The following is an 11,791-nucleotide window of genomic DNA, read 5'->3' on the forward strand; positions in this document are numbered from 1 at the left end:
GGAGGGAGGGAGGGAGGGGGGGAGGGAGGGAGGAGAGATGGGGTGTGTGGTCAGGCCACTAATAGGCTCCAGCACAGAACCTGGCAGACACTTTACCTCCATCTCATAGATGCGCTGTGCATTGAGGTTGTCACGAATAATCACCCGAGATAAATGGCTCTTGGGTAACAACTTCTTCACATTGGCATCGTTGGTATTCATTAAGCTAGAGGAGAGGGACGATGGGACAGGTTAGAGACAGCGGCTTGAGGCCTCATTTCATAGGTGCTGGAAAAGTGGAAGATACATACCTCTTCAGGTTTATTTAGTTTTCTTTTGGAGACAGGGTCTTGCTATGTAGCTCTGACTGGTTTGGAACTCACTGTAAACCAGGCTAGCCTAGAACTCATTGAGAGCCACCTATCTCCGCTTCCCAAGTACTGGGACTAAAGGCATGTGCCACCACACCCGGGTTTCGAGAGGAGTGGTTTTCTCATTTTCAGAGGAGTGAAAAACCAAGTTTTGCCTGCAGACAAGGTGAGCTAGAAGGCGGCTTCCTGAGCACAGGGAGGACACAGAAAGGTCCAAAGCAGTCCACAGAGAGGTGGCGGCACAGAGTCCTCAGAATAATTACTGTTGTTACTGAAGGGCCTCTGGCCAGCTTCAGCATGTAGAACATGGCTCTGGCAGGCCTTGCCTTTCTCCCTCATTTCCTCTGCCTTGCTAAAAACAAATCACATCCCTAAGCCAGCCCCTAAGATCTGGTCCCTCATTTGGCCACTTCCTCCTCCTGAGGCTGACTATCAACGCCCAGCTATCAAAGTACTGAAGTCCAGCAATTAAAAGCCTCCTTTGGCTCACCTAATATTAACATGCCCAATTAAAATTTAACACCTCATCCTAACACAGGATTTCCCATTGTACCTTTATAAACCACTATTTCCTATGCACCAAGTCTGTCTCCTCTCTATCCAGAGGCAGTCCTTTGCCTTCAGAACAAATACGTCTGTCCCATCTCCCCTGTTCTCTTCCTCTTCTCCCTCATCCTCTACCTCCTGTCTTTGTCTCTTATTTCCCGCCTTCTGTCACTCTGGAGCAAATAAATGTTGGTGCTGAAAACTTGGTCTTGGGGGTAGGTCCTGAGCCAATGCTTTCCCTGGCAGCCATTGTTATTACTGTTCCTCAGTGGAGGTGCTGGGGTGGAGCCTAGGGCTGCAAATGCTAGTCAAGCACTCTCCACCTGAGCAACCCCCAAAATGCTGAGTGGTCAGCTCAATGAGAAAATGCCAGGTAAGAGCAAAGGGGGAGGTCTTTAACAAATAAAAGCTGGAAGGTAGAGGTAAAAGTTGAATTTGAAAGAGGAAGAGGTGGGGAACTCTTCCTTCACAGCCTAGATCTAAGGGGGATCTGGGAGGGGGGCAGAGAACAGAACAGGAGAGAAAAATATAAAGAGAAAGGAAAGGAAAATAGGCTGTGTTAGTTCGTGCCTGTGAGCTCAGCACTTGAGAAACTGGAAAGCAGGAAGACAGGGAGTTCAAGGACAGCCTGGACTACATAGGCAACTATCAAAGGAGAAGGAAGGAAGGAAGGAAGGAAGGAAGGAAGGAAGGAAGGAAGGAAGGAAGGAAGGAAGGAAGGAGAGAGGGAGGATTTAGGTGACACAGATTTAGCTAATAAGTAAAGTCTAAGGGAAGAGTTTGGGAAATGTTTAAAAATGAGGAAAGTTTGGGGTGTTACAGGACTTCTGGGGACTCTGACAAGTGTGTTCCACCCTTTGACACTGCGAGACAACAATGCCATTGACCAAGTTCACACTCAGGAACCATGCAGTCAAGTTAATGTTTCAGTGTGCTCCGACATGCTGTGTTGGATGTTGGTATCCACAGGCATCCTGGGCCCTGCGGCATCCGTGGGCAGTGTGAGCAGAACGGGCAACTGGCAATGAGTTGGTAGAATGTGCTTAGCACACACATGGTCCTGGTGATCTCTAGCATCAATAAAAACTCACCTATAATCCCAGCACTTGGAAGGCAGAAGCAGGAGGATTAGAAGTTCAAGGCCATTCTTAATTACATTATAAGTTTAAGCCAACCTGGGCTACATGTCTCAACATATAACAGATGATGTTGCTAGCCCATAGGTTCTCATTTTTTGATAATTTAGTTAAACTATGACGTGTTTTTCAACGGTTTTTCCCATTTAAAAAACAATTGTTCATACATTCTAAAACTTGGAAGCCAAGTGGATAGTTCTGCTAAGTCAGTTGATATAATACATGTAATCAAGTATAAATATCTTGGTATAATAACTAGAGAGAGAAAAAAGTTGCGGCCACTGCAACAAAACAACAATTACTGTTTAATAAAGAGTGGATTTGCCGGGCGGTGGTAGCGCACACTTTTAATCCCAGCACTTGGGAGGCAGAGGCAGGCAGATTTCTGAGTTCCAGGCCAGCCTGGTCTACAGAGTGAGTTCCAGGACAGCCAGGGCTATACAGAAAAACCCTGTCTTGAAAAAAAAAAAAAAAGAGTGGATTTTTGTGTTGTATGTTTTCTTAAAATATAACACAGATATACTTAGATACGGATTATCTTAGCCTGTCAGTTGCTATTTTAAAATACTGACCAAAAGCAACTTGAGGAGAGTGCTTACTTCAGCTTACAGGTTACAGTCACTCATCAAGTAAGGCTGAGGTTGGAGCCACAGCCGAGACCACTGTGGAAGGCTGCTTACTGGCTTGCTCTTCATGACGTGCTCAACTGGCCTTCTTATACAACCCAACCACCTGCCCAGGTGTGGCACCACCTACAGTGCCCTATATGCTCCCACACCAATCGTTAGGTAAACCGCCCCACAGACACGCCCACAGGCCATCAGCTGTAGGCAATTCCCCAATTGATGTTCCTTCATCCCAGGTAACTCTAGTTGGTTTTAAATTGACAAAAACTAACAAGCACAGATAGGCATACATCAAAATGTTAACAGCGTTTGGTTTGCTGTTGTGACTTCTGTTTGGTTTGTTGTTGTTGAGTGCGGTTTACTTTTGCAATGATTGACAAACCACTTTAAAGGAAACCAGAGAAATGACAGACATGCTGGTGAAGTGTTCCCAAATACAGATTCCCAAACAAACCATAGCAAAGAGGGAAGAACCACACACACATGAATTGATTGAAACAGAAATGGCTGTCTGTTACACACAGGAACAGAAGGAACAAACATGAAAGCTTATATTAAACTCAGTCTCTATTGGTTAGCACATCAGAATAAGATCATCATAAAACACACTATGTTTATAATTAGACCAAAAAAAACCCAACAAATAAAAAGATGTATATTTTGTAACAGGGTCTCATGTATCCAGGCTGGCCTAGAACTCCCTCTTAAGCTGAGGATGACCTTGAATTTCCAATCCTCCAGCCTCCAGCACCAAAGTGCTTGATTACAAGCTTCTGCAACCATGTTCAGTCAAGAAGAAAACAAAGAACCTTTAGGGGGGTTATAAAAATGTTTCCAATTCATTCTTTTATCAGTAAGAAACAACTGTCGTCTGGGCGTGCTTACTAATACAAAGAACCGAACATGGAAAGCCACCTAGTTCCATTTTTCTGGCTTTTATGCAGGATGACTCAACATACCCATGCTGATGAGAAAACAGATTCAAAGGTCAGGAATTTACACACAAGTCTAAATCCTATTTTCAACCAAAAAGAGCCTAAATATTTAAAGATCCTTTTTACTCAGTGATGCACCAAATTTATCAATATTGGAAATGAAATAGGAGAAAGATTAAAAGTAGTCTCTTTCAAGTAATAAATAATGGTCATTTTTGAATCAAATTGTGTTTCCATAACAAATCCTCTGTAGGACTTATTACATCCTTGGCTGATGCTGGGAGAAGGTTTGAGGAAGGGGGACAAGATTGGAGCCAAACATTGGGGAACTCAAGGCTTTTCCAGGACATTGGAGAATGGAAAGGCCTGGTGTTGTCAAAAAAAAATTAGAGCCTGAGACCAATTGCCTGAAACAAAGTGCTCTCAGACCGCAAGAAAGCTCAATCAAGCCTACAGTAAGCTCGGGTCGGGATTCATTCGGAGGGCTGGACATGGGACAGCGCCTTCGATCCAGAGATCGGGCTTCTAAAGGTCCTATGGGTTGGCCTCGGTCTGAAAAATCCCGACATTGCTACGATCTGAGGAACTCGTGTGGGCGAAGGTGGGGTGCCACGGCTGGGGCAACGTGAGTCTGAAAGCTCGGATTCCCTTAGGAATACAGGGTCTGACAACTGCTTTGTACACCCGAGCCACACCTGAATAACAACTTGGGGATTGGGGACCGCGGCCGCAGGAAGTAGATCTGCGGTTGGATGTGGAGGCCAAGATCCGGCTGGCTGTCTAATCTCTCGCGCCGGAAGTTCGAGCCAGAAGCAGTAGTCTCCTCGGTAACGTCCTCGTAATCCGAGCCCAAGTCCCATTTGACCGAAGGTCTTCTGGGCTGTGTAGAGGACTCTGACGGGCTAGAGAACGACTCAGGAAAGCTAGATACGCGGAAAACCATGGCGGAAAGACACGCGGACGCGGAGCGACTATCTACACTGGAGTCTAGGGCGGAACTCTGCGCGTTGCCTGGGAGACGTGCAAAGCGGAGGACCTGCAGGCGGAGCGCGAGACAGTCTTTTGGCGTTCTTTGTGACGTTGGGCTGGGCGTGTTGCCTAGGAGACAGACGGGCGAGTGGGCGGGGCGTGCAGGCGGTGGGCCTAGCAATGGTCCTTCCGGCTGCTTGGCGCGTTTCCGTGGAGACGGGCCGGTACGCTCTGCTGCAGCCCACCCAACTTTTCGGAGACGTCTGGGAACCGCGCGAGTCCTTCGAGGTACAGAATCAGTCGCGGGATCCCCCTAAGCCTAGAACTGCCCATAGTTCCTCGAGGAGAAGCCGTTGCTACCGAGATCCGGAATCATGAAGGGCCTTCTCTTTCTTGGAGAGGGTTGCCCGCGGCTCCGCCCTGCGGTTGCTTCCTGAAAGATTTCCTGGGTGCTGAGGGAAGGAGGTAAGATCGTTTGAGTCTTGTCACCACGTAGAGAGGCCAGCTCTCTAGGAAGCTTCCTAGGCATGATGTGGCACTTCCACTCATCTACTTGTGGACTCTGTTCCACGTTTATAACCCAGAATTTAACCAACGCCCCACCCATATTTGCCAACTTTCTCCAGAAAGTGTAATCCACCAGAAATAACTGATTTTACTCGAGTCTCAAGTTTCATGGATACAAATTAACTAGATGCCGAAAGCCTGGTTGGTTGTAAACTGTAAAAACATTGGTGATGAAGTTACTGTTTCCTCTCCTCCCCTTCCCCCAAACCTCCCATCCCTCCCTGTTTGTCTAGCCCAGGCTGGTCAGGAACCACCATCTTCTTGCCTCAGCTTCCAGTCTGCTCTACCATTTCCTACTGTCTGTGACCGCTTCCTACTATCTTTGCAACTCCCTAGCCGGAAACAAATGCCTTCATTTGTCATTCCCACAAGGCTTTGCATTTTAACTTTACTACAAGCACTTGTATTACCTCAGTTCATCAGTCTATAAAGTAGGTGTGCTGCCCCTGTTGATCAACAGTTTAAAGATCTCATTTGGCTTTATTTCTTATTCTAAAATTGCACAGCATTTCACTCTGGATGATAGAATGTTCCGTTGAACTAAGCAGAGAAGGTCTGTGGTTTTATGGATAGAAAAGGACTGAAGAGAGCAGAAACAAAACTGTCGGTCACTTGGAAGTCACATTCCTTGGAAGGCTGGAACAGAGAGACAGAACAGTGGAAAAATAACTGATTGGCCTGAGATTGCCTTGAATGCCTTTTCATTGAGAGGATTAAGATAGATGACGTCATTATTCTAGCTGAAACTGGTCTGCCTGGGAAATCCCAATTCTCAAAGGTTAATTTTAAGAAAACAGCTTTGTTTCCACGACAAAGAAAAAACTAAATCAAATCAAAACAAAACCCTGTAGTTTGTTTCCTTGGCTCTTTGTTGGGAGGCGGAGCCCATGAAACAAGGCCCCACCTTTCTCTGTACCTCCTGAATGCTCATGTTCCAGGTGACCATCACCTAGCCTCTTTCCTGCTTTCTCTCTGTTTTAACGGCTTAGAGGTTGTTAATGTTAGAAGTCACACAGCTGAGCAGGGAATGTGATGAGGTTCCCACTAGCTGTGCTGTAGATGACACCAGTTGTCAGGGCATCCTTGAGGGACCAGGCCCTCTTCTGCTGAAAACAGCTAGACCTGCTGACTAGTTATGAGAAGATGGAAAGACTTGGCATATCAGTTTCCCTCTTGTCACCTTTAACCTTTGGGTCCAGTTCTGTTTAACATAATCCGAAGATATCCATCCTAATGTTCTTTCCGAGGCTGAAACCGCTCCTAACTACCCAGGTAAACCCAAGGCCCCTTCCATAGTTCATGGTCTCTCTGGCCATGGCTGACCCCCTTCCTCCAGTGTTTCTTATGTGAAAAGACCCCCAGGGTACAGGTAACAGTTCGGGCTCAGTGATGTGAACTTTGTTGTAACCACTGAGTTCTCCGCTGTACTTCTCCATTGATGGTCAAAGGACTGCCTCTGACCTTAGAGACCCAGCCATCCATTTTCCAGAAGTCTTCCTCTTACCCTCCAAACTTTCTCCTCTTTCCTGCAGGGTTCAGTGGGCACAGCGTAGCAAAAGGATGCAAGCTTAACACATCACGAACTGTTGAGCTTCACCTTGATGACTTCACCTTGGAGTGCCTTCCCGGTTCAGTTCCCGCAGCCTTCAATCAGTGGCCTCTCACAGATCACCAAGAGCCTGTTTATCAGCAATGGTGTGGCTGCCAACAACAAACTCCTACTGTCCAGCAATCAGATCACCACAGTCATCAACGTCTCAGTAGAGGTAGCAAACACCTTCTATGAGGATATCGAGTATGTGCAGGTGCCTGTGGTCGATGTGCCCATTGCACGCCTCTCTGATTTCTTCGACCCCATTGCCGACCATATCCATTCGGTGGAGATGAAGCAGGGCCGCACACTGCTGCATTGTGCTGCCGGCGTGAGCCGCTCAGCTGCCCTGTGCCTTGCCTACCTCATGAAGTACCACGCCATGTCCCTTCTAGATGCCCACACGTGGACCAAATCCCGCAGGCCCATCATCCGGCCCAACAGTGGTTTTTGGGAGCAGCTCATCCATTATGAGTACCAGTTGTTTGGCAAGAACACAATGCAGATGATTAACTCTCCAATGGGACTGATCCCAGACATCTATGAGAAGGAGACCCACTTGATGATTCCACTGTAAGCCAGCCCACCAGCTTCTGTATTGGGGTCAGCCATACAGCTCTGCCATTAACAAACAGTACACCACGGTCTAAACTTGAACATTCTACTTTTGTTGCCACAGGAGCACACCAGATGGTGCTTTTCATAAGGGCAAGAAAAAAGTGTTGCTATAACATTTAACCTCGTAATCCAGCCAGGTTTGGCGGCACATGCCTGTAACCTCAGATTGCTGAAGCGGGAAGATTACAAGGTGAGTTTGAGGCCAGCCTAGGCTGTATGTGAGACCCTGTCTCAAAAACAAAAGCAGCAACAAAACTCCCCAACAATTACTATCTTGTCATCTGTGTTTTTAGAGATTAAATTCATTTCTTATAATATAGTGAAGGTAACTTTTCTGTGAGTGGTAGGTTGCCAGGGGTGGGGCAGAGCAGGCAGGTGGTGCTAGGCCATAGAAACCAGTGCCCAGTGCATAAGGCAAGCTTAGGTTCCTGCAGCCCTTCCCGAGATGACCAACCCAGAGACGAATCTGCCAAAATCCCACCTCGTTCATTCAGAGACAGAGCCTTAAGCATCCTGGTGCTCTCTGATATCTCACAGTAAGTGCTAGCCTACTAGATTAGAGGCCTTCAAGCAGAGTTCTAGAGGCTGCCCCTTCTACCTTTACCACAGTGGCCCAATTCTGGTCTTCTAGATCAGATTTACACAGTGCTTGGATCACAGTGGTACCCAGATCAGCAATCCTACCTGTACACAGGCCTTTGTTTATACATGTTCTCAGAAGCCTCTGTGTGAGAGAGAAGAAGAAATGGCTTGATCTCTGCTAGACCTCATCCGAGAAGCCTTTTCCAGAGCTCTCATTTTGCAACTTAGGAGTCCTGACACAAGGCCTCACGCAGAATTGCAGACCATGAGATCCAGGGTCCCAGGCTGGCTGACTGTTGAGGAGCTGTGAGGACAGAGGTCAGAACAAGTGAGTTGTCTCTAGCAGGCCCTGGGATTCAGGGCTGCTCAGAAGCCCTTGGTGTCAGGGTCTGATTCTAGAAAGCTTGGTTTGGTTTGCTTTAAGCTGTGATCCCAGGTAGCCCAGGCTGTGTAGTGTTGAGCGCTGTCCCCTTGCCTGTACTTTAGGAGTGCTGAGCTCACAGGTATGTGCCACCTCGCCCAGCCAAGACCGCTGCTGCAGTGTGCTTTTTGTGGTATAACACTCACCAAAAGCAGCTTGGGGGAGAAAGGGTTTATTTGACTTACATGTAACACTCTGTCATGAATAAATGTGGCTTGCTCCCCATGGCTTGCTCAGTGCCACCTGCCCAGGTAGCACAACCACAGTGGACTAGTCTCTCTCACATCAAAAAGCCCACCTCAGTGGAGGGTCCCTTGTCCCAGATGACTCCAGTTTGTTACACTGACAAACACTAACAGTCTAATCTAGAGCTTTTCAGAGCGTTTATGAGACAAACAGCCCGACTGCCCTGTTGGGTTTGCTGTGGTGCTATGCATCCCAAGAGCTGTAGGCACTATAGACATCTCCATGTATGAGTTGGGTTTTCTGCAGGCACAGAACTGGTAGGGTGAAAAGAAATGAAAAAAATTCATTAATCTAATGTGTGGTGAAATAGTAAACAAGTCGTCTTGTTCCCGAGAGGCCGAGAGCCCAGCAGTTGCTTAACCCTTGAGGCTCGGTGCTCACCAGTGGAAGCAGTCCCCCGGTAGCTGTCTCTCACTGGAGAGGCTCACAGCCCAGAAGCTGCTCAGTCCATGAGGCTGGCACATCAGCAATCTCAACCTGGCAGCAAAAACCTGAGTGTCCCTAGAGGGTCACTCATCCTTAGTCCAGAGAAGCCTGGAAACGCTGGTTTTGATGCCAGTGGAGAGGCTAAGTCACTTCAGCGGCAAGCAGAAAGGCCGAGAGCCCAGGTGAAGGATCTTTAGGCCTTCAGGCCCTCCTTTCCTGAGCTGCTTCCTGGTGTCGTCCCCTGGTGTCGTCCGTCCCAACCGGGACGGTTATCCTGGTGTGGCTTTCTACCGGTGATTCTAATTTGTGACAAGTTGACTTTAAGCAAACCACTGCACTCCCTAGACTTACTTGAGCTGTTTTCACAAAGGGACTGCCCAGGAGGGTGTATGAGGCAGGCAGGAGAGGAGGAAGCTAACCACTGCTTCAGACTAATGTCATCCTTCAGCAAGAGCAACCCCACCCTACTCACCTCACACAGCCATCAGGTATGGCCAACTCCTGACCCCTCACCTCTCGGAACAAGCCAGTCCGTACCCAATAAGCGGGTGTGACAGAGCAACTCTCCTGGTAGAAACACAGAATTTTTTTTTTTAAAAAGAACTTTATTCAAGTCTTTTAGTCACTAAAAGAAAACATTTGGAGGTGGAGAGATGGCTCAGTGGTTATGAGCACTTAATGTTCTTGCAGAGGACCTGGGTTTGAGTCCCAGCACCCACATGGTGGCTCACAACTGTCTATAGCTCCAGAGCCAAGGCATCTGTTGCCCTTTTCTGGTCTCTTAGAGCACCAGGCACACATGAAGTCCACATACATACATGTAGGGAAAACACTCATCCACAGAACATAAAAGTAAAGCTTAAAAAAAAACAAACAACTGAGGCTGGTGAGATGGCTCAGTGGTTAAGAGCACTGACTGCTCCTCCAGAGGTCATGAGTTCAAATCCCAGCAACCACATGGTGGCTCACAACCATCTGTAATGAGATCTGATGCCCTCTTGTGGGTGTCTGAAGACAGCGACAGAATACTTACATATAATAAATAAATAAAAAATTTAAAAAAAAAACCAACAAAAACCCTTCTAGCACATACAGTTAACTCAAACTCACAGTGCTCTGGGTCTTCCTACCCTAATGAGACTCAAACCTAAGGCCTCACACATGCTAGGCAGATGCTCTTCCACCAAGCTAATCCCCAGTCCAGTTCTTTGAGATTGGTTTTGGGTCAGGATTTCCCTATGTAACTCTGGCTGCCCTGTAACTTGATATGTAGTCTAGGCTAGCCTCCAACTCAGATCAGCCTGCCTCTGCCTGTGCACAGATTCACGTATTTATCACAAATCAGGACTCCAGCAGTTCTACTGCCCAAAAGATCCTGTCCTTGGTCCCTTTTGTGGCCAGACCCCAACCCAACCCTAGTGCAGCCTCTGATGAGCTCGTAGCTGTGTGTATCCTATGGGTTTGCTGCTGCTGTTCCGTGCGGCTTGGAGCGCACCTTTCCCACAGCCGCTCTCCTTTGCTCTACGTTGATGTGTGTGGCTGTGCCACACTGGATTCAGTGAAGCTCACTTGAGTTGTCGGGTTTAGAGGATTATAGATAAAATCACTATAAACAAGTGTATACAGGTCACCGTATGTGTGAACCTAAGTTTTCACTTCTCTAGGGTGTGTACTATGGAATGAGATTTGTCATACAATGATGTTGTGTGTAATCATTTTAATTTTTAAAATGTTAACCTTACAGAGTGGCCCTCTTGCCTTCTCACCAGACTTGAACACTGGTCATGCCTGCCCCACATATCCTCTCTTATCTCCTCCCTTGTTTTCTGAGCACCTTTTCCCAGTAAGTCACACCTACCCCACCCCCATGCTCATTTCTGTGTTCATATCTTTAAAAACTGTTTGGGCTAGCATAAAAAAAGTAAGGCATGCTGTTACAGCAGCCTCACACATGGTGTCACTGTTCTCCGGTGTCCCCCTTCTGGTCCATATTGTTATTTATTTTTTTAAACATTATATTTTTGGGAAATATACATTTATAGGATCTATTTGCTCATCTCCATTTGCCAGTTCCTCCTAGTGCCCTCATCCTGCCTCCCTCCCAACATGTCCGCCTTTCTTTGTTCTTAGCGTCAATAACCCTGAAGCCCGTTAGAGCTGCCCGTTTGTTCCTGGTGTGGGATCATCTGCTAGGGTGTGGGCACCTTACCACAGGAGGGTGACCCCCCTTCCTCCACAGCCATCAGTGCCGGTAGATCCTCCTCCACGGGCAGATGGACAGGTGTGTAGCACCCGTGGCATGTTGACATGACAACAGCCTTAAGTAGCCAGCAGCCAGCATCTCTCCTCCTCACCCTCTGCTTGTCATTCTTTGCACTCGGGGCATGAAAAGGAACAGGAAGCTGGTTGAGGCCTCCTACGGAATTCCAGCACAATTAGCATTTATGGTAAAGATTGCCAGCTAGGAGTTACACTTTTTATTTATAGATATTTTGTGTTAAAATAATAGTGAACCATGCTTAAGGCCTAAACTTATTCAAGTGCGACCTTACTCCTAAATAGTTTCTGGGAACTTCAAAATAAGACTAAACCTTTTTTTTTTTTTTTTTTTAACAATAAAAATGTCTTACTGTAAGCCTGTGACCTATGGCTTTCTTTACCTTAGCTGTGATCCTCTCCAATGCATAGAAACTAGCCATGATCTCATTAGGCTAAGTTCCAAAGCCACCAGAAATGTATGTGTGTGTGTATGTGTGTATGTATGTATGTATGTATGTA

General features: G+C 47.0%; 2 protein-coding genes across 2 annotated transcripts in view; one reads left to right on the top strand and one right to left on the bottom strand.

Annotated features, from left to right (window-relative positions):
* CUNH5orf52 (chromosome unknown C5orf52 homolog) overlaps nt 1–4,542 on the bottom strand; it is a 6,839-nt gene extending 2,297 nt beyond the window's left edge. The window contains exons 1-2 of the mRNA XM_028758317.1: nt 4,289–4,542; nt 97–205 (exon numbers count right to left, since the gene is read on the bottom strand). Of these exons, the coding sequence (XP_028614150.1) occupies nt 97–205; nt 4,289–4,536 (357 nt within the window). The 5' untranslated portion in view covers nt 4,537–4,542. The remainder of the gene's footprint in view (nt 1–96; nt 206–4,288) is intronic.
* Nucleotides 4,543–4,747: 205 nt separating this feature from the next.
* Nucleotides 4,748–8,606, top strand: Dusp18 (dual specificity phosphatase 18). Its single transcript, XM_028758222.1, has 2 exons — nt 4,748–5,027; nt 6,662–8,606. The coding sequence occupies exon 2, from the start codon at nt 6,731–6,733 to the stop codon at nt 7,295–7,297; it is 567 nt and encodes a 188-aa protein (XP_028614055.1). The 5' UTR covers nt 4,748–5,027; nt 6,662–6,730; the 3' UTR covers nt 7,298–8,606.
* Nucleotides 8,607–11,791: the final 3,185 nt, after the last annotated feature.

The sequence above is a fragment of the Grammomys surdaster genome, unplaced genomic scaffold (assembly GCF_004785775.1).
Source record: "Grammomys surdaster isolate TR1022 unplaced genomic scaffold, NIH_TR_1.0 126187, whole genome shotgun sequence".
Taxonomy (NCBI): domain Eukaryota; kingdom Metazoa; phylum Chordata; class Mammalia; order Rodentia; family Muridae; genus Grammomys; species Grammomys surdaster.

Coding starts and splice junctions, on each gene's coding strand:
- Dusp18 (XM_028758222.1), top strand. CDS start 6,731: ATGACTTCACCTTGGAGTGCCTTCCCGGTTCAGTTCCCGCAGCCTTCA.